The sequence below is a fragment of the Apus apus genome, chromosome 16 (assembly GCF_020740795.1).
Source record: "Apus apus isolate bApuApu2 chromosome 16, bApuApu2.pri.cur, whole genome shotgun sequence".
In the NCBI taxonomy this organism is placed as follows: Eukaryota; Metazoa; Chordata; class Aves; order Apodiformes; family Apodidae; genus Apus; species Apus apus.
This window is the reverse complement of record NC_067297.1, coordinates 11,858,482-11,881,697: the sequence shown is the minus strand read 5'-3', so window position 1 is coordinate 11,881,697 and position 23,216 is coordinate 11,858,482. Positions and strand designations below refer to the sequence as shown.

The following is a 23,216-nucleotide window of genomic DNA, read 5'->3' as shown; positions in this document are numbered from 1 at the left end:
CAGCCCAGGTTGCTCCCAGCCCCATCCAACCTGCCCTTCAACACTGCCAGGGATGGGGCAGCCACAGCTTCCCTGGGCAACCTGGGCCAGGCTCTCATCACTCTCACACCCAAGAATTTCTTCCTCATGTCTAACCTAGATCTCCCCTCTTCCAGTTTTAATCCATCAGCGTTTCTTCTCTCCCTCCCTGCCCTTGTCCCAAGCCCCTCCCCAGCTTTCCTGGAGCCCCTCCAGGCACTGGAAGCTGCTCTAAGGTCTCCCTGGAGCCTTCTCCTCTCCAGCCTGAACACCCCAGCTCTCCCAGCCTGTCCCCACAGCCCAGCTGCTCCAGCCCTGGGATCATCTCCGTGGCCTCGCTCCAAGAGCTCCGTGCCCTGGGGGACCCCAACGCCGGACCCAGCCCTGCAGGGGGGGGTCTCCGGACCGTCCCCTCCCCCGACCTGCCGGCCCCGCCGCTCCAGGTGCCGCCAGGGGCGCCCTCGGGGCCGGCGCAGTGCGCGGGCGGGCGGGGCGGGCGCTGCCTGCCCGGTGCCCGGTGCGCGGTGCGCGGAGCCGCCGCCCGCCATGAACAGCATCAAGAGCGTCCCGGCGCGGGTGCTGAGCCGCCGCGGCGGGCACAGCCTGGAGGCGGAACGGGAGCAGTTCGACAAGAGCCAGGCAAGGGCAGCGGAAGGGGGGGGGCGGTGCGTCGGGACCGGCTCCGTTCCCGGCGCGGGGCCGGCGGTGCGGCGGGAGCGGGGAGCGCCTCGGGGGAGCTGAGCGCGGGGGCTTCCCGGGAGACGGGGCGTGGGGCGGGGGGGTGTGCTCCGGGGATCCCCCGGGATCCGTCTGTCCCTCTGTCTGTCTGTCCGTCCCCGCTGCCGGCGCGGTTCACGCTCCCCCGCCCGCCCCTCCGCTTCCTCCCGCCGCGGCCCCGGGACGGTCCCGCGTGGGCACCGGCCCCGTCCCGCCGCCCCGGGGCCGAGCACCGGGGCCGGTTCCCGCCGTGCGCTGCCGCAAGCAGCGGAGCCCCGGGGAGGCGGTGCGTGTGTGTGTCCCGCACCCCCCGGGCCTTATCGGCAGGTAAACACGGCCGAGAGCAAACAGGGAAAGTTCGATGGCCCCGGCCGTGCCGCCGCGGGCAGGAACCTGGCGCTGCCCCCCGCGCCCGGTAACGCGCATCGCTGCGTCCTCGCTTTGCTCCCCCCCGGTCCCGCGGCGGCACGGGCTGCCCCGGCTGAACCGGGGGCTGTTTTGCACCGGGGATGGGTCCGTCCCCTCCAGCTCGCTGTCACACGGGGGTGGCTCCGTGGGAGTCGGGGTGCCCCGGGGTGGCACGGTGAAAAGAAAGCCCAAAGGCGGCTGTGCCCGGGGTGTCCGTAGCCTGTCCCGCGGGTGGGCGATGCTCGGGAGCGGTGGGGCTGGGAACGGCTGCTGGGAATAGAATGAGTCGGGCAGGGATGGGCAGGGGGATGGATGGAGGGACGGGCTCACCGGCTGCCCCAGCAAAAACAACAGCGACCTCTTTGACCCCTCCGATATTTCAGGCTGCTAATTCATCACGGCTACCCTGAAAGGGGGTAGGTTTGGGTTAGACAGTAGGAGGAAATTCTTTGCTGTGAGGGTGGTGAGACCCTGGCTCAGGTTGCCTGGGGAAGCTGTGGCTGCCCCATCCCTGGGAGTGCTCAAGGCCAGATTGGATGGGGCTTGGAGCAACCTGGGCTGGTGGGAGGTGTCCGTGGCCATGTCAGGGGGTTGGGATTAGATGATCTGTAAGGTCCCTTCCAACCCAAACCAGTCTTGGGATTCTGTTTTTCCCATTTGCCCCTTTTCTTTGTCAGCCCTTTCCCGGCCCTTGGGCAGGTTTAGTGCAACTTCCTGGTGTGAGCTTTTGCCTTCCAGTTGGATATGTTGAGCATTAGTGGATGAACACACTGAACCTCCTCGTGAGTTTAAATTGCTCTGCTGGTGGCTTCAAAATCACTATGGGAAACTGAGCTCAAGCCACACAACAAGGATCCAGGGAGCCCGCAGAGTGTCAGCAAAGGCAGGTGGAGATTTTGGGCCTTGCAGGGTCACGGTGCTGCTCGGCCGTGCCGGGTAGGAAACAGAGCTTGTTGGGTTTGGGGAGCAACACGAGAAAACCGGCAATTCCAGTTCCGTCCGGACGCGTCTCCTTCAGTCGTCCCGCTGGGCACTGCTGATAAATAATCGCGGCAGGAACGCTGCCTCGTGCGCCCAGGGGCAGCCCGTGCCGGCCGGGAGCCTGTCCCTCCTCCCTCCTGCCCTTCCCTGGTGTTTTGGGCTTTTTGGTGGCACTGGTGCCTGGTGCAGGTGTGACCTTGCTGGCAGGCACAGGTGCCCTGGGCAGGCCCCTGTACGGGGTGAGCGGGTGGTCACTCTCAGTGCTCAACCCTGGGCTTGCCAGCTGATGGTCACATTCACCACCCAGATCTGACCTTTTTTTTTTCCAGCAACTGCTGAAAAACTCTCCTAAAGGAGCTTTATCCTGACATGGTTTCCCGTAGCAGCGCTTCGGGTGAGAGCAGAAGGGTTCCAGTGTCAGTGTGTGGGTATCGATCTGCCTTTGTCTAATTATAGCTGCTGTGGGGATGGCCACCCGGCGCCTTTACCTCGTGGGGACACCAGTGGCACATCCCCTCTGTGTGTCTTCACTGGCGATGGGTTGGTGATTGGTGATTTTGCAGCACCCTGGAGAAAGGTGCTGCCAAAACCAAGAGCCCCATCTCCTTTCCCCCTGCAAAGGCCAGGGTGATGTCTGTGGGTGCAGGCAGGTGTGTGGTCCTGGGTGCTGTGAAGGTCACCTGCTTTCCCTGAAAAGGCTTTTTGAGGTCCCGTGTTGGGGTGATGCAGGTATCCCCCTCAGAGGTGGGAAGCCTGGCAGGAGGAAAAAACTTGCCCTTTTCTGCAGCCAGTTTTTGCTTTTCTTAAACTGGAAGGTGAAAAAATCCAATGAGCTCTGCAGCCAGCAGGAGTCAGCCTGTGTGACTGCCCAGTGGTGCTTTTTTGGTGTGCTTTGGGAAGGAGAAGGGTTAGGAAGGGAGCTCTGGAGCTGTCATGCCGCCCAGCCAGGGAGGTTTCCAGCTTGATGTCTTCCCAGTTGTGGCTTTGTGCTGGGACCCAGCACCCCCGTGCCAGGTGGGGATTGTGCCCCCCGGGGCTTCGAGGAGCCGTGGGCGGGGAGGATCACGCTGTCGTTAAAAGCAGCCTGGAAAGAAAGGGTGGATGTAACCTGTGCTCCTTCATTTGGGTGCTTTGATCCCGGCTTTACTCACCCTCTTGGTACGTGAGGGCTGTGAGTAAGGAGCTCAGGCGGTGCCCCTGTGGGCTCCCGCAGCCCGTGGCCAGGCAGGTTTTGGGGTTTGGGTCCCCCCGCTGGCAGGGCTGGGGCTGCACCGCTCCCAGCAGCCGTGGGGAACCCTCTGCAGGTGGCATGAAGGTTTTGGCTGGGCTGGTTGCATGCCTGCAGTGACAGCTGGGACCTGCCTGTCTCCAGACATGCCAAAGATGTCCCAAGAGGCCAGGTTGAGGGAGGCTGAGGGTGAATTTCCCTGTTCCAGAGCCATCCTCCACAGCCCAGCTTTGCTGGGCAGCTGGCAGGGCCATCCTGAAGGTACACATGTCCCAGGCTGCAGCATGGCCCCAAGCTCACCCCTGGTCCCACCATCCCCTTCTTGGGGACCTCATGGCCATCCTGGGATTTGGAGCCAGTGAAAATACACCAGGCTGGCAGCCTCGAGGGATTGGCACTGGTTTGGTGCCACCATGGTTTGTGTGGGACTGTGCTGGACACAGGGTCTGTCCTGGTGGTGCTACAGGTGGGCTGGGGCTGCCCCAACATGGGTCTGCTCGGCTGTGCTGGGGGTGAAATGGCTGAGGTGAAACCTCTGTGCTGAATCACCCAGGGTGAAACCAGCCTCTCTGGCAGCTTCTGGGCTGAGCTTTGGCTGGTTGGGCTGGAAATGAGGTTATGGGCAATAAACACAATAAAACCACCAGCACCAATGGAAATTACAGCCTGGTTTTGGGATGGGCCAGCTGGGTCCCAGCCCTATCCCTATACTGCTGGGCAGCACTGGGTGGCCAAGCTCCTGTCCCCGGGTTTGTGGGATGGTGTTTCTTTCCCAGGGGTCTGCCCTTGTCTCACACATCAGTCCCCCTGGCTGTGCCTCCTCCCAGCCCCACGTGGCTCAAGGCTGAGCCTGGCTCCTGCCAGTGGCTTGAGATGAATGTGGTGGGTTGGGATGAGTGTGTCATGCTGCTCCTGCACACGGTGGGCATTGAAAAATCCAGGTTTGAGAGGTGTGCCTGCCCTGCTTCCCCACAGGCAAGGCACCTCAGCAAGGTGCAAGAACCCCTTTAGCAGCTCTTTGCTGTTAGATGCGTTTCCAAGCCCTGCCTTGCAAAACTTTTGGCTTGTCCCTGTCTGGCACCTGCTAAACCTTGTTTTCTGTCAATAAACCATCACTTGGGTGTCATACCGGGTGGTGCTGGCAGCCCTGAGGACCCTGGCACATCTCACCAAGCCATAGTCGAGGGTGCAGCCTCTCCCCTGGCTCCAGGTTTTTGGGTGGCTGCAGAGGTGCTGGATGCTTTGGGAGTGTCAGTTGCACTGCAAGTGCCTGTTCCCTTCCCGGGCATTCCAGGCTCGTTAACCTTCGGGGATAAGAGGATTACAGCAAGTCAGCAGCTTAACTCTGCTGCTGCTCTAGGGCCCCACATGGCGGGTAAGGCAGGGGCTTCCCCGCGGGAGAGGCAAACCCAGCCCCTTTTCCCATCAGCTGGCCTCAGCCTTTTGGATCTGGCTCACCTTTTGGAATGCACTCACAGGGGGTTTTTTTTGCCACTGCTGTGCTCAGCTTGTGGGAGCAGCTGTTTTGGCTCACTTGGGGTGGATTTGGTGCATTGGCACCTAATGGCATCGCCCCTTTGGCAGGGCATTGGGTTCCTCCTGCAGAAGTCAGGAGCACTTGATAACCCAGCATTGGGTTCCTCCTCCCACGGGAAAGCACCTCAATTTGCAGGTGTCCCCTGGCCCAGTGGCTGTGTGGGAGCAGGTGCTTTCCCCAGGAGGGGAAATAAGATTTTTTTAAATAAGGTTTTAGGGCTTGTGGGGCTGCAGGGAGGGACCTGGTTTCTCTTCCGGCACGAGCGCCGGCAGCAGGGCTGCTTCCTGCCTTCCCAGCTGGGACCTTTTTCCTCCACCAGTGACTGAGGACACGGGCAGAGCCCCAGTGCTTGTGCACAGGGGAAGCAGTTCAGTGGAGTCTGCAGGGACCTGAGGAGGAGGAGAAAGATCTTCATCAGTCACAGCAACTCAGTTTCGCAGCCCGTCATCACTCGGGGCACGCAACCAGCCCGTGTCTGGGGTCGTCTTTTGAAATCAACTCATCCCTTAAAGTGGGCTTTGATCAAACACATGAGAATATAGATAATCCTCCTCAGATAATCACGTTGCTCTGGATTTTTGCTTCGATGAAATGGGCATTGTGGCTGCCACTCCCTCCTTGCTGGGGGGCTGTGTTTTCCCCACGGGCTGTTTGCACACAGGAACATTGGGGAAAAAAACATCACCACCCCCTGGTTCAAAGGTTCCTTGTGATTAGACAAACAGCCCTGGAATTTGGCATCTTGCTGTCGTGCTGTGATGCTGCCTGGGCACAGCCCTGAGTTCAGGCTGCAAAAATGCACAAATTTGGTTCCTGGGTTGGGGACAGCAGGCAGGGAGCAGCAGTGGTGTGGTTGGTGGTGGCCCAGGTCTGACCGATCGCGCTGGGGATGGAGTTTAATGGGCCACTTTGTGGATAAAAAGAGCCAGTTTGATGTGTCACAAACGGCTTTGAGGTGACAAATGTGTTACCAGATTCAGGGTACTCCCCACTGTTTCTCTTTGGGGGGGTTATGCTGTGTCTGATGGCCACACTCTGCTCCTCTCACAGGCCATCAGCATCAGCAAAGCCATAAACACGCAGGAAGCTCCAGTGAAGGAGAAACATGCCCGTCGTATCCTTTCCCTGGACAGCGTGGGGGACATCCAGTGTGGAGGCAGGAGGGGTTCCAGCCTGTGGGAGGTTTGGGAGATGGGGGACCCATGCAGAGCTTGGTTGGGGGATGCTGTTTTGTAGATGTGTCCGTTGGTGAAAATGCAAACAAGTGGTGCAGTGAGATAGTGTTTCTTTGGCAGTAAAATGCAGCGGGCCCTGCAGCAGGGGAAGGTGCACCAGGAAAAGTAAAGGGGGTTTTATCTGCACATGCAGTATCATCTCCATGCCTGCTGTGCACCTGGTGCACGTCCCCTTTCTAATGGAAGTGGAGCAGAAATAGTCCCCTGCCCCACCAGTCCCCCTGCTCCCATGTGTGTCTGGTTGGCCTTGACTGCAGGGGAGGGATCATCCTGGGGACGCACCATGAGAAAGGGGCCTTCACCTTCTGGTCCTACGCCATCGGGCTGCCCCTGCCCAGCAGTGCCATCCTCAGCTGGAAGTTCTGCCACGTCCTGCACAAGGTCCTGCGTGATGGCCACCCCAACGTGAGTGTCCCCTGCCAGACGTCCCTCTGCCAAATGTTTGGCTCTTGCTGATGTCCCTCTGTGCAGAGGGTGGGATTCCTTCCCTACCATCTGTTATCACACATCTTTGAACCTCCTCATGCAAAGCCCTGACCTCTGTTTGCCACTGAAGGACTTGAGCCTCTTCCCACAGCTGGAGTGGTGTAGGGGGCTGGATCCATCCCCTTCCTCAGCTTCCAAGCAGGCAGGTGGGAGCTCACCCAGCTCCGTGCCAGCCCCACCGTGCTGCATCCCTCCTGTTTTTGTCCCCAGGTCCTTCAAGACTGCCAGAGGTACCGCAGCAACATCCGAGAGATGGGGGACCTGTGGGTGAGTGGGGCAAAGTGGAGGTTTGCACCTTCTTGGGGGTTTTGGGGTGGGTGCTGCAAAGCGTGATGGGCACAGGGAGGACAAAGCACCACCTGAAATAAATGGTCACCTCTGACCCCACTGGGTGATGTTTACACACCCGGTGAAGGGAAGGAGGATGAGAGCCAAAGGGCTGGTGGAGGTTCACCAGCACACGTGGGCTCTGCTGGATCTGGTCACGTTGCTCTGGGTTTGCCACCTTTCCCCTCGTGTCTCTGGCAGGGCCATTTGCACGACAGGTACGGGCAGCTGGTCAGCATCTACACGCGGCTCCTCCTCACCAAGATCTCCTTCCACATCAAGGTGAGAGGCTCTGCCACCTCCGCGCCCTGCCATGCTGGGAATGGGGCTTCACTGGGGGTTGTGTCTCAGCAGCAAAAACATTAGCAGCAACTCTTGGTTTTATTTATTTTCCTTTTACAAAGCATCCCGAGTTCCCCGCGGGCCTCGAGGTCTCGGATGAGGTGCTGGAAAAGACTGCAGGGACGGATGTGAACAACATGTGAGTGTCCTGCCAGGAGCAGAGCACCCAGTGCATGGTCACCAGCTCCATGCTGTCCTGCTGGCAGCTCCTGCTAAGGAAACAGCTCCTGTTCTGGGCAGCCATCAGTGTTCTAGAAATTGATCAGATGGGGCCTGATTCCTCCTGCACCTGCAGAATGGAGAGGAGCATAAATGCAGAGAGCAAACCCACCAAATCCTTGTCAGTCTGTGCCTCTGCTGGGGTGGTGACCTGCAGCGACCATAGAAGCTGGAGCAAGGATGTCTCTGCCACTGGGTGATGGGGCTTTGGTTTTTTTGGCAGCTTCCAGCTGACGGTCGAGCTGTTTGACTACCTGGACTGCGAGCTGAAGCTGTCAGAGTCAGGTGAGGAGGTGGCAGGTCCCTCCCGCTCGCCCCGGGGCTCTTGAGCAATAGTTTCGCTCTTTGATCAGGAATGGAGTTCCTGCTCCAGGGGCTGAGGTCAGAGGCTCAGGTCCTTCCTCCTCCTGCAGTGAGGTTTCTGAAGTTGTTTCCTGGCTGAATTCCCCTGTTGATGCTCAGTAGTAGCAGTTGTAGGGAAATATGTGAGGATCATGGCTGGTTTTAGCCCACCTGAGCAGTGCTGAGTGTTGTTTTCAGAGCAGTGCTGCTCCAAACCACGTGTTTGTTTCATTTTGGTGCAACCACGTCCATCGTATGCGTTACCCAAAGCCTTTCTGTCTCCCTGAAGCAGACCATGGGGCTGTACTTTCTTCTAAATACTCATTTTCCCTCCTTGAAATACCTCCAGAGAGGGCTGGAGGCCCCTGCCCATGTTTACTCTTCTCACCTCCTTCTCCAGGAATTTTTAGATGGCTTAAAAACGCGGCGATTTCTTCCTCTGCTGTGAGTCAGGAACACGGAGCTGCCCTGGAAAACAGGGCACAGCGGGAGAGACCGTGCTCCCGGCTCCTCTTTTCCTCCCCCTTTCTCCTTCTGGCCCAGTTTGAATTTATATTCATAAATACTTTAAAGCTGAGCAGGGAAGAAGCCAGAGTGGATACACTGCCTGGACTTCTGCCAAGGGAAAGGATCCATTTCCGAGCTGGGGCAGGCGAGGTTGTGGTGCCTGGAGGCCCGTCCCCTGCCCTGGGATCCTCTCCCAGCTGTTTGCATTATTAAACAGAGAGGAGCAAAACCCTTCACCTTCCCCAGCAGCAGCTCCAGAGGGCAGCCATCCTGCCTTTGCATCATCTTGGCGTTAAATCCCTCCTTTCTGGGGTCAGGATGTGGGGAGCAGAGCTGAGCACTCCTTCCCTCTGCCTCCACGCTCCCTGTGGGTGTTTTCCTGGTGCAGAGCGGGGTTGTTCCCAACTCAGTGGGACAGCCCGGCAGCAGCCCCGGTGTTCCCCCCATGTCCTGGTAGAGCCACATCCGTGGTGGTTAATGATCAAGCTGAGTGCCAGGCTGGTCTGTGAGCAGGACAGCTCTGCAGACACGGCACCTCACCCCACTCAACCCTCAGTTTTCAGGCAGCTGAACACCTCGATGGCCGTCTCGCAGATGTCGGCGGTGCAGTGCCGCCTGGCCCCCCTCATCCAGGTCATCCAGGACTGCAGCCACCTCTACCACTACTCTGTCAAGTTGATGTTCAAGCTGCACTCCTGTGAGTCCCTGGGGATGGGCTGGTCTTTTCCCGGGTCAGGCTTCTGACTGGGTTTAGGGATCAAGCTTGCAATGGATACGTGTCCCTGTATCCCAGCCAGGCTCTAAGGCCCCACTCCATTCCACTCCATCCCAGATGAAGGAATTGGAAGGACTTGTCCTTGATTTATTTAAACCAGTGTGGTTTGGCCTGCCAGCCCCCTGCATGGGATTGCTGGGCAGCATGACCCCAGGGGCCTCGTGGGGGTATTTTGAAGTTCCCACACTTGCCTTTTCCTGTGCCACATCCCTTGTCCCTATGCCAGGGATGGGGACACCCCGCTCTTGTCCTGACCCCTCACATCTTGCTCTCACCTGGCGTTTACCCGCTGGATTTTGCAGCCAGAGGGATCTGGGCACATGTGAATGGATTTGCAGCCCTGGATCAGTCACAGCTGTCCCCCCCTTCCACAGGTCTGCCGGCCGACACGCTGCAGGGCCACCGAGATCGTTTCCACGAGCAGTTTCGCAGGTAACCTGGGGTAAAGGTGGGCTGGCAGGGTCCCCTCCCTCCTGCCAGGTTCTCCCCTTCCTCCCCTTTGAGCGGTTTTTCTTTCCCCCGCCCCCAGCCTCAAAAACTTCTTTAAGAAGGCATCTGACATGCTGTATTTCAAACGGCTCATCCAGATCCCTCGGCTGCCAGAGGTATGGTGGGGTTTCAGTCATACCTGATGCTTTAGAGAGCCTGTGGGTTCAGGGTGCACAGGCCTGTCCCCACAGATGGCTTCAGGGCCTGGGGGCACTGTGGAGGGACCCATTGGCCCATTTCAGTAGCATGGAGGTGGCTGCCTGTGGCAGTCCCTGAAACTCCAGGCGATGCCACCGCAACTTCTTGTCCCCGCAGAGCCCCCCGAACTTCTTGAGGGCGTCTGCGCTGGCCGAGCACGTGAAGCCGGTGGTCGTCATCCCTGAGGAAGCCCCTGAGGATGAGGAGCCAGAGAACCTCATTGAGATCAGCACAGCTTCCACCACAGAGCCACAGGTGGGGGCCCAGGGATCCTGGGGCAGGGGGACAGGCACCCTCAGCCTGGCTCAGCTCAGCACTCTCTGTTCTGTCTTCTCCAGATCACCTCGGATATATTTGAGCAAACCTTTGGGCCACCCAACGGCATTCGGGACGACAGGTACGGGGGTCCATGGTGGCAGAGGGAGGGTGGCCACTGCTGCATGGGGCCAACCTGCCTCTCCCTGCAGGGATGCACAGATTGAAAGCCTGAAGAAGGAGGTGGACATGCTCCGTGCAGAGATGGAGAAGATTAAACTGGAGGTAAAGCCAGGCGGAGGAGCAGCTGGTGTGGGAGAGGTGGTGGGTTTTTGGTGTGGTAGCATAGAAACCTCAATGGGATGCAGCAGGAGTGGGGTCTTGGCACCAGTGCTGAGTTCTGGGGCCTCTCCCTGTGCCTCGACCTGCCTTCTGGTGGACACAGGGTGAAAACATGTGAGACCTGTCCTTTGCTGTTCCTACTGACTGTTAACAGCGAGGACAGGGCGGCGTGGGGGCCGAGGGTAGAGCTTTCTTGTTGCATCTCGTGGCTGCTTTGCCCAAATGGCAGCCAGGCTCCTGGATGGGGACACTGGGGAGGGCAGAGCTGTTGGTGCAGTGAGGCAGGGCAGTGCCCGGTGCTGTCCCGCAGGCCCAGCGGTACATCACACAGCTGAAGGCACAGGTGAACAGCCTGGAGGGTGAAGTGGAGGAGCAGCGTAAGCAGAAGCAGAAGGCGCTGGTGGACAACGAGCAGCTGAGAGATGAGCTGGAGAGGCTGCAGAGGGTGAAGCAGGACAGTGACAGGTCCCAGCGGCTCTGCGCCGAGGCGGAAAGTAGGTGCCCTGCAGCCCAGGTCAGCCGCAGGACACACGGGCTGCGGGCGCTGATGCTTTCTCACCCCATCCAGAGAAAGCCAATGCCACTGAGATCCGCTACACGAAGCTGAAGGAGAAGCACAGCGAGCTCATCAACACGCATGCGGAGCTCCTGAGGAAGGTAACACTGATGCCAGTGCCAGGCAGAAACCAACCACTGCCTTCTTCAACCCTCTGCCACCGCCGCTGTGGCTCCTGAGTGCCCAACCTCACCCATATTGTTCCCACCATCCTGCACCTCGGGATCTCTGAGCACTGGGTGGGGAGCACTCCTTGAATTCACATCTACCAGTGGTTAGCGTTTCGGGTGCTGCCAAAGAGGCATCTCTGAGCTACCCCCTGAGCCAGAATTTGGGCAGAACGAGCATGACAGTGGTGAGGGTCCTGCTCTCCCCCCCCCCCTCCCCAAACACCCAGCGAGCACCTTGTCCCCCTGCAGAATGCTGACACTGCCAAGCAGCTGACAGTGACGCAGCAGAGCCAGGAGGAGGTGGCACGTGTCAAGGAGCAGCTGGCCTTTCAGGTGGAGCAGGTCAAGCGGGAGGCCGAGATGAAGGTGAGGTTCTTCCCCCCCTGAAAATCCCACTATGCCAATCAATGGGTTTGGGTGCTTAGGTTCTCTGGGGGCTGCTCCCGAAATTCCTGCCCTGGGGAAAGGAGCCATTTTAGGAGACCCTCCCCAAGATCCTGAAAACTCTTGCAAAAACATGGGCGGACTCATTCCTGCCCTCCTGCCCGCGTTCCGGGGCCGAGCGGGGCCGCAGAGGCTGAGCCCCCCGGGGTGGGTGTGTGGTTGCAGCTGGAGGACCAGAGCGTGCAGATGGAGCAGCTGCGGCAGGAGCTGGACGCCCGGCGGGAGGAGCTGGACCAGACCCAGCGCTCGCTCAGCCACGCCAAGCAGGTACGGGGCCGGGATGGGCCCCAATCCCCGTCACAAATCCCTGGCAGCACCTCCTGCCACCGCTGCCAAGCCAAGGGCGTGAGCAGCAGCCCAGGGAGCTGTCATGGGGCTGAACATTGGGTCCACCCCATCAGCGGCAGGAGCTGGGCATGTCCTCAGTTCCCTGCTCACCTCGCACGGTGAGGGGAGAGTGACAAGGGTCTCCTGGCCCCGTGGCAGGCGGGGGTGGAGCTCGGCGCCCAGGTGGAGGCCCTGCATGCCGAGAAGGAGGTGCTGAGGCGGTCGGTGAGTGAGAAGGAGTGTGAGCTGCTCTCTGCGCGTGGTCTGGTGGAGGAGAAGGAGCTGCAGCTGAGCCAGGAGGCAGACAAGGCCGCGAGGGAGATCCGCGAGCTGCAGGGCAGGCTCCTGGAGAAGGTATGATGCTGTGTGGAGAACCTGGTGCTCCTGGTGCCCCTTGGCTCACCAGGGCTAGACATCTGAGGAGACTGAACACCTGTGGGGCTCAGCAGAGCCATCACACCTGTAGATAGTGGGTTGTGACCTGCACCAGTTACAATGGGATGTTTGGGTCTAATCAGCAAGTGGGCTCTCAGGGGACACACTGGTGACAGGGCCATGGTGGTGGGGGTCCTACACCCTGGCTGTGCCACCCACATGTCACTCCTGTCCTACAGAGCAACCAGGAGCAGAACCTGCAGCAGAAGCTGCTGGATGAGCAGTTCAGCATCCTGCAGGAGACAGTGCGGGAGGCAGAGGACATCCTCCGTGACGCGGTGGCCAAGCTGGATGACCCACTGCACGTCCGCTGCACCAGCTCCCCAGGTACAGCCTGCTCAGCTGCAGGGGCTGCAGCCCACAGTCCCTTCTCCCTCCAAGATGGATAATGTTGCATCTCAGCTTCCACCAGGCGTTTTTTCCTACCAACCTCACACCCAAGGAGGTCAGGGTCAGACTTCCTAGGAGTGAATTTCTAGCTCTCATCTCAGTGCTGTTTTGTGTCAATTTTAGTGCTGTTCCCTGGGCAGGGCTGCAAGGACCTGAGCTGTCTTGGCTTCTCCTCAACGGTGCCTCATGGAGCCTGCACTCATGCTTCTTCAGACACTGGGTGACTGCACTAACAAGGCTAAATTCATTACAGATTACCTGCTCAGCCGGGCGCAGGCGGCGCTGGAGTCCACGGACACCCTGGAGAGCGGGCACAAGCAGTATGTGGCCTCCATGGCAGGTACCTGGGGCTGGGGACTGGTGGCATTGCTGGCATCTTGCGTTGATTTTGATACATCCAGCAGCAACTGGCTGCTTTGGGGCCATCAGCAAGTGTGCAATGCCCTGGTGATGGAGGGACATGGTGGGGGGAGTTGTTGGGTTCCCGTGCGCTCCTTCAAGGAGCAACCTGTGAGTTGGAGGGATCAAATACTGACCTTTCCAAGCTGATTGTACTGATCCTTGGGTGTCTTCAAGGGTGGGTCACGATCCCCAGGACATAGCAGGTGGTGCCCTGGGCTGGCAGGACCTGACCATGTTCTCTTGCTGGCAGATGCTGCAGGGCTGGTGGGGGCTCTGGCCCTCTTTGCACACCTGACGGCCGACACCATCGTGAACGGCAGCGCCACGTCCCACCTGGCTCCCACCGACCACGCGGACCGTGAGTGCCCTGTCTGGACACCGTGGGTGTTGGGGGGGGACTTTAGCTTATAGTGCTTGTTTTTGGGGTGGCCACACCTTCTGATGGAGGGCTGGATATGGGACGGGATAGTCCCCACTGCTCCCTGTGCTCCCCTGCCCAGCATTCCCTCCCCTCTGGTGCCACTTCCTGGGCCAGAAATCTCGCTTTGCTCCTGGAAGCCAATTTATGCTCTTCTGCAAGAAATTTGCTGAATGCCACCAATGCTCAGCATCACCTCTGTGGCCAAGGGGTTGAGGAAGAGGAGGGGTGGCAGGACTGGGATGGAAGGACCCCTTGAGGCCCAGCACTGACCCATCCTCTCCCCAGGGCTGACAGAGACATGCCGGGACTGCGGGCAGCAGAGCCTGGATTACCTGGGCAAGCTGAAGGACAAGCAGACACTGGGATGTGCTGAGCTGGGGGACGTGCGGCGGGCGCTGCGAGGGGTCCTGCAGCTGGCCCAGGTAGGAGATGGAGCCCAGCACACCCACCTTCCCACCCGGGCTGGCAGGGTGGGTTAGCTTTATTTCCTGAAGGAAAAAATCAAAGCAGTCAGGTCATGCAGCAGCCCGTTGCCTCCCTTTGGCAAGGTGGGATGTGTGTCTCCTCACAGCCTTCTGGCTGTGTCCCAGGGAGGTAAAAAAACCAAACAACTGGCTTTCACCATTGTCCAGGGTTGAAATCAGGGAGTCTGGGTGGGGTGAGCACTTTGGAGTGGCTGGTCCCCCATACCTGCAGGGTCCGGTGCTTTCCTTGAGTCATCTCAGCTTCCGAGCACCAAGACCCTTCCTGGTGGTACATGGAGACAGTCACCCTCAGATCAGCTGGAGTCCTTCAGCCCAGTAACCCCTGTGGGATAAATCTTCCCAACTTTCACACATTTCTTCTCGTGAAGCCCCCATTATTGCTTTCCATTAAGCCACTGGTAATTCAAAGGCTGTCATCTCTCCAGAGCCTTCTGCAGCCCTGCCCTGATGAAACTGCTTTTGTGATTGAGTTTTGTCTCCTTCATTTGGGGCAGGTCTTAACCTCTGAGGTTGCTGTGCCATGTTTGCAGCACAAGTTCTTCCACTCTCATGGTCTGCAGAAGGCTGCTCCTGCAGCTTTATTTTCTTAGGGGGAAAAAAAAGGAGTCTGATACCTTGGTTTGGTGTTGCTTCTTACAAATATTCCCTTCCCTCCCTCTGCCTAAAACCTCCTGGTGGCTGCTGCCTCCTCTTGCAGGAGCTGAGGCCCAAGAGCTTAGACATCAAGCAAGAAGAGCTGGGGGACATGGTTGAGAAGGAGATGGCCTCCACCTCAGAGGCGATTGAGGACGCTGTCAGGCGGATAGAGGTGAGATGAAGCTGCAGGAAGGGTCGTTTTGGTGCCTTGGGGCAGCAGTGTCCATTCCTTCTCTCTCCCACTCACTGTCACAGCAGTGTGGTGTCCAGCGCTTCCTCTTGTGTCTCCCAACAGGAGATGATGAGCCAGGCCAGAAGTGAGAGCTCTGGTGTTAAGCTTGAAGTGAACGAGCGGTGAGTTCTGAGGGGCAGCAGGTTTGTGTCCCATACCCATACCCTTCTGGGCTGTGTCTTACCCCAAAGCTGCATGAGCAGCCCAGTGCTGCATCATCCTGATGCTGAGCACAAAATCCTCTTTAGAAGGTGGACCTTCGTCTTGCACGTCTAAGCCAATTGTTCATGGCTGCTTAGAAGTAACCTGCAGGCTGGCTGGTCTCCAAAGACCTGTTTTCTGACTGAGGCCACAGCCTGCTTCCCTGGACACAGTGTTGGTGGGTGCTGAACACTTTTCTCTTGTTTCCCTACAGGATTCTGAACTCCTGCACGGACCTAATGAAGGTCAGTACTGCAGAAACTCAGCTGGGGTGCCAAAACTGTCACTTCCCACCACTGGCAGCCTCAATCCTTCTCTATCAAATCCCCATCAAACACCACAACCCATTTTTTCCTTTGTTCCAGGCTATTAGACTTCTTGTCATGACATCTACAAACCTACAGAAGGAGATAGTAGAAAGTGGTCGGGTAAGTCCCCCCCTACACTTGTCTCTGCACTGACATGAAATCTGGGAGAATTTCCCACCATTTGCAGAAACAAGCTGCATTTCATGCTTCCCTGTGTCAGTGGTCCTCTCTCAGTCTGGCTCTCCACACACATCACTGTCACCTTTGCAAAGCCTTGTTTGTCTAAAGATCATGGCCCAAACTTGAGTGTTTTAAACCTAAACCTGGGCTTGGGGGCTCCAAAGCTGGCTTTCTGGGTACTTATTGAAGCGGGCCACTAAAACCAGCCTGAAGGGCACAGAAGTGCTGCCAGCCCCTTGATTTTTGGCTTTATAGATCAATTTATATATTGTTATATTTTATGTGGATATTGATACGGATTTTTGTATTGCATGTTAGAAACAAGCTAACTCAGGCCATCATATTTTCCCGACAACAGGGGGCAGCAACGACCCAGGAGTTCTACGCCAAGAACTCCCGCTGGACCGAAGGGCTGATCTCCGCCTCCAAGGCGGTGGGCTGGGGAGCCACGCAGCTCGTGTAGGTACCCCCAGGACCTCTCCCGCGGTCTCCACAGCTCCACGTGCTGTGTCCAGGGCCAGCCCACGCTTCTCCATCACCAGATAACCCAAACTGTCCTGCTGCCTTGTCTGCATGGGCCATTATTGCTCATTCCTTCTCATAGCCTGGGTCAGACCATGCTGCCACCAGAACAGGGACCAGCAGGTGCTCTCTGTTTGCAAAGGATTAAAGTTGCAGCAATCAAATAACTCCGTGTAATGGTTCCTGCTCAGCTGGTCGTGGCTGGGGTGGTTGGGATCAGGGCAGGGTTTCCCCAGGAAATGTAGAGACAAGGCTTTACAGATCTCACCTACTTCATTAGGGAAACACAATCCTGCTCTATACCCGTCCAGAACTTCTGGATCTGGGCTTTGAGTGATTGCTTTGTAAATGAGCTTTAAAGAGTTACAGGCAAAGGTGCTGGTTCAAAGCCTGATGCTGGTTTCTAGGGGTTTAGCAGGAGGTAAATAACCCGCACTTGCTCTGCAGTGCTTGGCCAGTATCTCTAATTCCATCTCCCTCCTGATCGTACCGCAGAGAGTCAGCAGACAGGGTTGTCCTGCATACGGGCAAGTATGAAGAGCTGATCGTCTGCTCCCATGAAATCGCTGCCAGCACAGCCCAGCTGGTGGCTGCCTCCAAGGTGAGTGTCCCAGCAGGACTGTCTGCATGTGGCTCCTCAGTTTTTAAGTTGTTTTGTTCCTTTTGTTGTCCCACGGCTGCTTTTGGGCAGCGGTGTCTGGCCATCCTGTCCTGCAGCCTCCTGGAGCAGGGAGGAAGAGAAGCTCTTCCTATTTCCAAGTCAGTCTATGCTTTTAACCATGTGTCTTCACCTGCATTAATGTTCCCACCCCCAGCAGCACCCCTTGCCTTGGAAATGTAGGTGTGTAAAACCTCCCGTCTTCCTCCTGTCAGGCTGATTATGTAAAGAAAATGTTAATAACTAACAAGACGCCCCAAATAAGCAACTGCAGAAGCCAGGATTGAGCATGATGGATTTTTGGTCCTTGCCACCTTTCCTGTTGGTGTGGGTGGCAGTGATGGGTAGAGGTTTCAATGCACAAATAGGGATGCAGGTTGTGGGGGGGTAGGTTTTTTTACAGCAGGTGGTTTTAAGATTAAGAGCATGGTTTAAAAAAAAAAAAATATGCATAAAATAGCTCTGTCTTTGCTGCTGCTTATCCGTGTGTGCTTGGCTCAGCCGGGAGCAGAGCTGGTTTGGTGTCCTGGGGCTGAAGGGCCTTGCAGGGATCACCTTGTCTGGCTGTGATGGGATCATCGGGAATAAGCACGTGCCCATCTGTCTGTCTGTCCTTTCCACCCCCAGGTTTTCACGCCCAAGGGCAGTTCAGATGTGGTGTGGTTGGTGTCTCTGCTCTGGCACAGAACACAGCTGCCTGGGGGCTGCCCAAGCCGGTGTGGAGGTGCCGTGGTGGGGCCCCACAGCCATCCCCGTGCTCTTTGCAGGTGAAGGCTGAGAAGAGCAGCAAGAACCTGGGCCGGCTCCAGGAGTGCTCGCGCCACGTCAACGAGATGGCGGCCAACGTGGTGGCTTCTACCAAATCAGGGCAAGAGCAGATTGAGGAGAAAGGTGAGGTTTTTGCGAGGAAAGGGGTGAAAAAACCATGCTCAAGTAGCTTCCTGGCCTGGTGAACACCCTGAGGTGTCCGGCCAGCTCCACTTTGGCACGTGAGGGTCTTCTGAAAAGGGTGCTGTCAGTGAGGACCCTCTGCTTTTCTCCACAGACACCATGGACTTTTCGGGCATGTCCCTCATCAAGCTGAAGAAGGAGGAGATGGAAACACAGGTACAGCCACGAGGGTGGAGTGGTGCCGAGCTCCGGATCCAGACCCAACAAGGCTGGGGGAGCATCCCTGTTGCCCCAGCGCTGGTGCTTGGGGTGGGAGGGGCTGGCACCCCCAGGGCACAGGTAACCCAGATGGCTGTTTGGGCACAGGTGAAGGTGCTGGAGCTGGAGAAGCGTCTGGAGGGCGAGCGGGTGCGGCTGGGCGAGCTGAGGAAGCAGCACTACGGCCTGGCCGGGCCGTGCGAGGCGGCGGAGGACGAGGAGGCCAAGCCGGCCCCGGCCCCCAGGAGAGGCATCCTCAAGAAGCCCCCCCTGGCCCAGAAACCCGGACACGGGGAGGTAGGAACCCCGGGGGGGCACGCGGCGGGGTGCGGTCACAGCGCGGGGGGACTGATGTTTGGGTTTGTTTCCCCTCTCGTTGCAGCGAGACGCCGGCCTGCAGCCCCCGCCCGGGGCCATCTTCTAGCCCGGGGCCGCGCTCCCGAGCCCTCACCTTGCCTTGGCGCTGCCGTGCCTTGTGCCTTCGTCTGCGGGGCTCGCCTCGCCGCCCGCCTGCTCCTCTGCAGGCGTTTTAAAAAAGATACATGTGTTTGTTGGGTTTTTTTTTTTCCCTTCACTTGATTCCTCTCCCTAGCCAGGGGGCTCCTCCTGGCTCCCCTCCTCCAACCGGCTCTCCCTGTTTAATTTAATTTGGGGTTCATTTGGGTTCGTTTTTGTTGGTTTTGGTTTGTTTGGTTTTTTTTTTATGAAACTTTATCAGCACTAGAAGTCTTCAGTAAATGTAGCTTTCTACTGTACTGCTCAGACCCTTTTGGAACTGTGAACTGTTTTTAAAGTAGGCGAGTGTCGGGCTTTTCTTGCAGCCATTTTTTTTGAAATTCCCCTTTTTCAGCCTGAGGAATAATTTGACTTTTTTTTTCCAGCAAGGGCTCGGCCCTCAGCAGGGAGGGAGACCTTGGCCTGTGCAGGGAGCAGGGCTTTTGTAAGGGAAAAAGCAGTTTCTAGCACACACTGGCAATAAGGATACGAACAGTTGGGGTTTTGTTGTTTGTTTGTTTGTTTTTTTCCTTTTCTATTTTTTATTACTACAGCAATGTCAAGGGATCAGTTGCATTATGTTTTATATTTAAAATAATTAGCAGAATTAAAGCTAACCGTGGCCCAGGGGGGCCGGGGGATAGAGAAGTCTGCAGCAATAAGGAATTACTGATGTGGAGAGACGTGGGGGCAGGAGAAAAAAAATCCTGGCAGCTGTATCTTCCCTTGGAGCTACTACCATGATGTAGGTTATTAAAGAAGCAATATTTAAAATACATGTTGTGGTGTCTAGTCAGCTTGTTGGGGGGGGGGGGGGGGTTCCACAATGACTGGCTCTGCTGGGTGAAGCAAGACAGCCATTTGGATTTGGGGGCAGCAAAAAGGTAAGAAAAGCTCCTAAAGGAATTAGCTAAAGCACCAAGGTATGGTGGGGGTGGTAGGGACACAGATGGGTCTTGTGGCCCTTTGCCCACCGAGGGCCGGGGTGGTGTGGGTGTTTTGTTTGTTTATTTTTAAATATATGTGTATATATAAAATATATATTTCATATATAAAAATATCTTTTGTAAAAAATACTTATTATCTATAACATAGCTATATCGAGATACATATATACATGGATACCTAGTCCCTGGAAGTGTTCAAGGCCAGGTTGCGTGGGGAGTTTGAGCAATTTAGTCTTGTGGGAGGTGTCCCTGCCCCATGCGGTGTGGGAGGGTTGGAACTAGATGATCTTTAGGGTCCCTTCCCTTCTGTGATGCTGTGATTTTATATATATTTATATACATACATATATACATATATACAAAATATATAGAAATATACACATTGTTAGCGTGTCTATATGCAAACTCTATATATATATATATATATATATAGAGAGAGAGAGAGAGAGAGAGAGAGAGAGAGTGTGTGTGTGTGTGTGTGTGTATATCTCAAATGCCCCCCACCCCCAATTGGGGTACCTATAGCTGCATGTTCATGTAGCCACACCTAGGTAGCTCTAGCCACCTGTAGCTAGTGACAAATGTGTAGATACACGTATCTATATCTCTATAGAGATCTAGAGCATCATGTCTATCTTTATGTGTGCATTTGAAAAAAACACAACAAACCCCAAACTTTATGTGTGTCTCTGGCTCTGTGGGTGCCCCTGTAGTCTGTCTGTCTGTCTGTCTGTCTGTCTCTCTCTCTCTCTCCCTCCCCCTCCCTCTCACTCTCCCTCTCCCTCTGTCAGTATGTAGTTTATATATATATAATTTTTTATATTTTTATTTTTATATATATATATATATATATATATGAAAGATATGCACACACACATTTGTGTGTGTCTAGGTCTGTATTTCTGCTCTCTTTATGGCTGGAGCACCAAGGCAGGCCCCACCATGGGCAGCTGATGGGTTCCTGCAGCACATCCTGGCCCGGGCTCTCACTGGGGTGACCAGCAGCTTTACTGCTTTTAAGGAGCTTAACCACCAGAAAGCAACCTGGGCCCAGCAGTGTGGGTGCAGCCTTGCAGCTGCTCTTCAGAACCTTTAGCACATGCCTGCAAGAAAGATGGATTTTTGTTTTATTATTACTCACTGGGAGTAGCTGAGGGGACCAGGGTGCCCACACCTCTTGGAGCAACCTGGATACACCAGGGGAACTAAGCCAGAGGAGTTGGAGCTTGGCCAGGCTGCTCATGACAGGGGGAACACAAAGCCTTTGTATGTAAGAGATTTGTGAGTGTCCTTTTGCAAAAGTCTAGAATCAACTTTTTCATCTAATTCCTTGTGACCACAGCCCCCACCCCAAAACCCCTTACAATAACTTTTCATACAAGCCACAATAAAAAAAACAACACATCACTTTCTGTTCCTATGATTAGCAACAGGCTACCAAGCAGTTAACTAGAACTGTAAGTTGCTGTAGCTCAAGAACACACATTTATAAGGGATTTTATTGTCGTTAACTCAGTTCTGTGGCACTCTAATGACGTGAGGAGTTCTGAGAGTGCACATCACAGAACAGCAACCTGGCAGGGCAGGGAAGGGCACATCTCATTTCCCAGCTGTGTTCCAGAGTAAAAGCTTTGATATTAACATTGGTGTTACTGAGCACGGTGAGCAGCTGGTCTAATCCTGCAAGCCCAAAGAGTTACATCCTTCCCCACCGTCCCATGGAGCTGTGGAGAACCTCTTACCTACAGCAGTGCTGGGAGAGGCTGACCCAGCCCTGTCCCCTGGGCACTGCTGCCACATGGAGTGACAATGTCTGTCCACATCCAGCAGCCACCGTGGCCAGCTCCCTACTTTCTAGTTTCGTTTCTTTCAGAGACTTTTTCTGTTGGTATAAGGAAGTGCCTGCTGCAGATACTCACAATCTATTTATAGAGGGTGATAAAGATGTGTTTGCTGGGAGACCGACCTCATCCTAACCACTCGCACCCTTGCATTTCATCATGGAAATACTGATTAATCAGGAGTGCCAGCTTTTAAAGCTCACCCCTCATAAAGCCAGCCACAGCTATACTTGAAGCTTAGAGAATTAAAGTAAAACATGGCTCTAAGAATGATGCTAATTCAACATCACTGCTGGTTCACTATGATACTTAGAGAGCCTGCAGGTACAACCACCCAGACCAGCACATAAAAAGGCGTAAAAAAAACCCAAAACAATCTCCAACTGGCCACTTAAAGTATAGGCTACATGCTAAAGTAATTTTTATACCAACATTTAGCTTACTGTCCAGGTAAGATTTTGTCCACTCCTATACTTTTCGGAAAGTATTTGCTCTATGTAGGAGATTAAAAGGAAATGAATAAATAAATCACAACTGCAAACTGTATATGCAAAGGTTTCTTTTGAGATTCCATCAAGATTTCCTGCTGTCCAGGATCCAGTTGGCTAATGGCTTTCAATAGCTTTATTGTTTCTGTGGAGGATGTTTAACTTGATGTGCTACTGAGAACAAGTTTTACTCGGCACCTCTAACCAAAGCAATGGAAAATAAGCAAGCAAAAGTTACGAAAGATGACATTCTGCTCCCTTGCACCGAGGTTAGGACAGTACAATTTATATTTTCCTGAAGCAGCTTTTAAACAGTGTGCTATCAAAGCCCTCCTTTCCCCACCCTTTGGCTCCCTCAGCAGCCAAACCTCCAGTAACCACAAATTAGTTTGAACACAAAAACACACAGAGCAGCTGAAGTTCAGGAGCAGCATTGCTAAAGAGAGCAAAGTTTACAAAACACAAGTGTCTCTTACATCTTTGGGGGCTAAAAAAGCCCACTGAAATAAAGCACAGAAGTAGGAAGCACTGGTTACGTGCTCTAGGAAGGCCAAGTAAAAAAACCAAGCCCAAACTTCTGTAAAATTACCTTTTTGAGAGCCCTGAATTAAAGCCACGAGCAGCGTATCAGCAATTGCAAGGTATTTTACTTCCTTTCCATGTCAAACCTGCTGGAAGTGGTGACTAAAGCCCAAGTTACCTGCACTTGGGCAGTACTATTCTCAGTCACAGTATTTCCTGAATAGCCCCATCAGAAAAATTACTTGGGAAACACAGAAATATCAGTTAATGCAATTATTTAACATATGCCTCATAGGTGTGCAAGTTTAAACCAAAAGAGGAGAACACAAAGATGTGATTCCCCTTACTAACCACCTACCACTGCTGGTAGTGTGAGACAACACAGACACACACCAGCCCAAAGGACTTTGTCCCATTTCCTCATTTCTTCACATGCAGCATTTCCTCCTCAACCAGGTGATCTCCATCCAGCACCAAGAATTGCAGCCACTCGGTCACCTCCCATCCCTGCTGCAGTGCAGGCAGCTTCTCTCAAGACTCAGAAATTAGCCCACCCTAAGAAGAATGATGTGCAACTTTAAGAGCACATAGCAAGGTGTGGAATCAGCTGATGGGGTGAGTGGAAATGTTCTCAGCTTTAAGGAAAAAAAAATAATTCCTACTCATCATCTACAAGAGTGCAGGTTGGAGGTAGTAAGTAGTCCTAAAAGGTAGCCCTTAGCTTACAGGAGAATCCAGGGTTCCAGGTGTGCACTAACACATCTTCCAGCCTCAGCAGTCTGCAATTGATCCTGCAGGCAGGGAGAAAAATGGAGATCTGGCTCCAGAAGCTGAGGGCTGGCCATGGCCAGGCTGCTTCAGGAACAAAGTGCCAGCTGGGGCACCAGGCTCAGTGAAACTTCTCTAAAACATCAGTTGAGACAATCCACAAAAGAACTCAAAGCAACACGTGTCTTGTTTCTAGTGACAAAGTCTCAGAGAGGTGAACAGACATACCTGTA

At 55.2% G+C, this 23,216-nt stretch overlaps 1 protein-coding gene across 1 annotated transcript; it reads left to right on the top strand.

Moving 5' to 3' along the window:
• Positions 1-501: 501 nt before the first annotated feature.
• Positions 502-19,195, top strand: HIP1R (huntingtin interacting protein 1 related). The gene is made up of 32 exons (XM_051634151.1): positions 502-657; positions 5,940-6,003; positions 6,387-6,529; positions 6,821-6,877; positions 7,139-7,219; positions 7,342-7,418; positions 7,722-7,783; positions 8,904-9,044; positions 9,497-9,554; positions 9,652-9,727; positions 9,927-10,064; positions 10,148-10,206; positions 10,277-10,349; positions 10,717-10,900; positions 10,975-11,063; positions 11,382-11,498; positions 11,742-11,843; positions 12,063-12,257; positions 12,518-12,665; positions 12,982-13,068; positions 13,381-13,488; positions 13,837-13,973; positions 14,734-14,844; positions 14,968-15,026; positions 15,320-15,350; positions 15,471-15,533; positions 15,952-16,052; positions 16,611-16,716; positions 17,541-17,664; positions 17,819-17,880; positions 18,031-18,219; positions 18,305-19,195. The coding sequence occupies exons 1-32, from the start codon at positions 565-567 to the stop codon at positions 18,344-18,346; spliced, it is 3,177 nt and encodes a 1,058-aa protein (XP_051490111.1). The 5' UTR covers positions 502-564; the 3' UTR covers positions 18,347-19,195.
• The last annotated feature ends 4,021 nt before the right edge of the window (positions 19,196-23,216 follow it).

Bases quoted from the DNA above. Each gene is read 5' to 3' on its own strand.
- HIP1R (XM_051634151.1), top strand. From the start codon at position 565: ATGAACAGCATCAAGAGCGTCCCGGCGCGGGTGCTGAGCCGCCGCGGC. The intron at 16,717-17,540 runs GTGAGTGTCCCA...TGCTCTTTGCAG, and splicing joins AGCTGGTGGCTGCCTCCAAG to GTGAAGGCTGAGAAGAGCAG. The intron at 17,665-17,818 runs GTGAGGTTTTTG...TTTTCTCCACAG, and splicing joins AGAGCAGATTGAGGAGAAAG to ACACCATGGACTTTTCGGGC.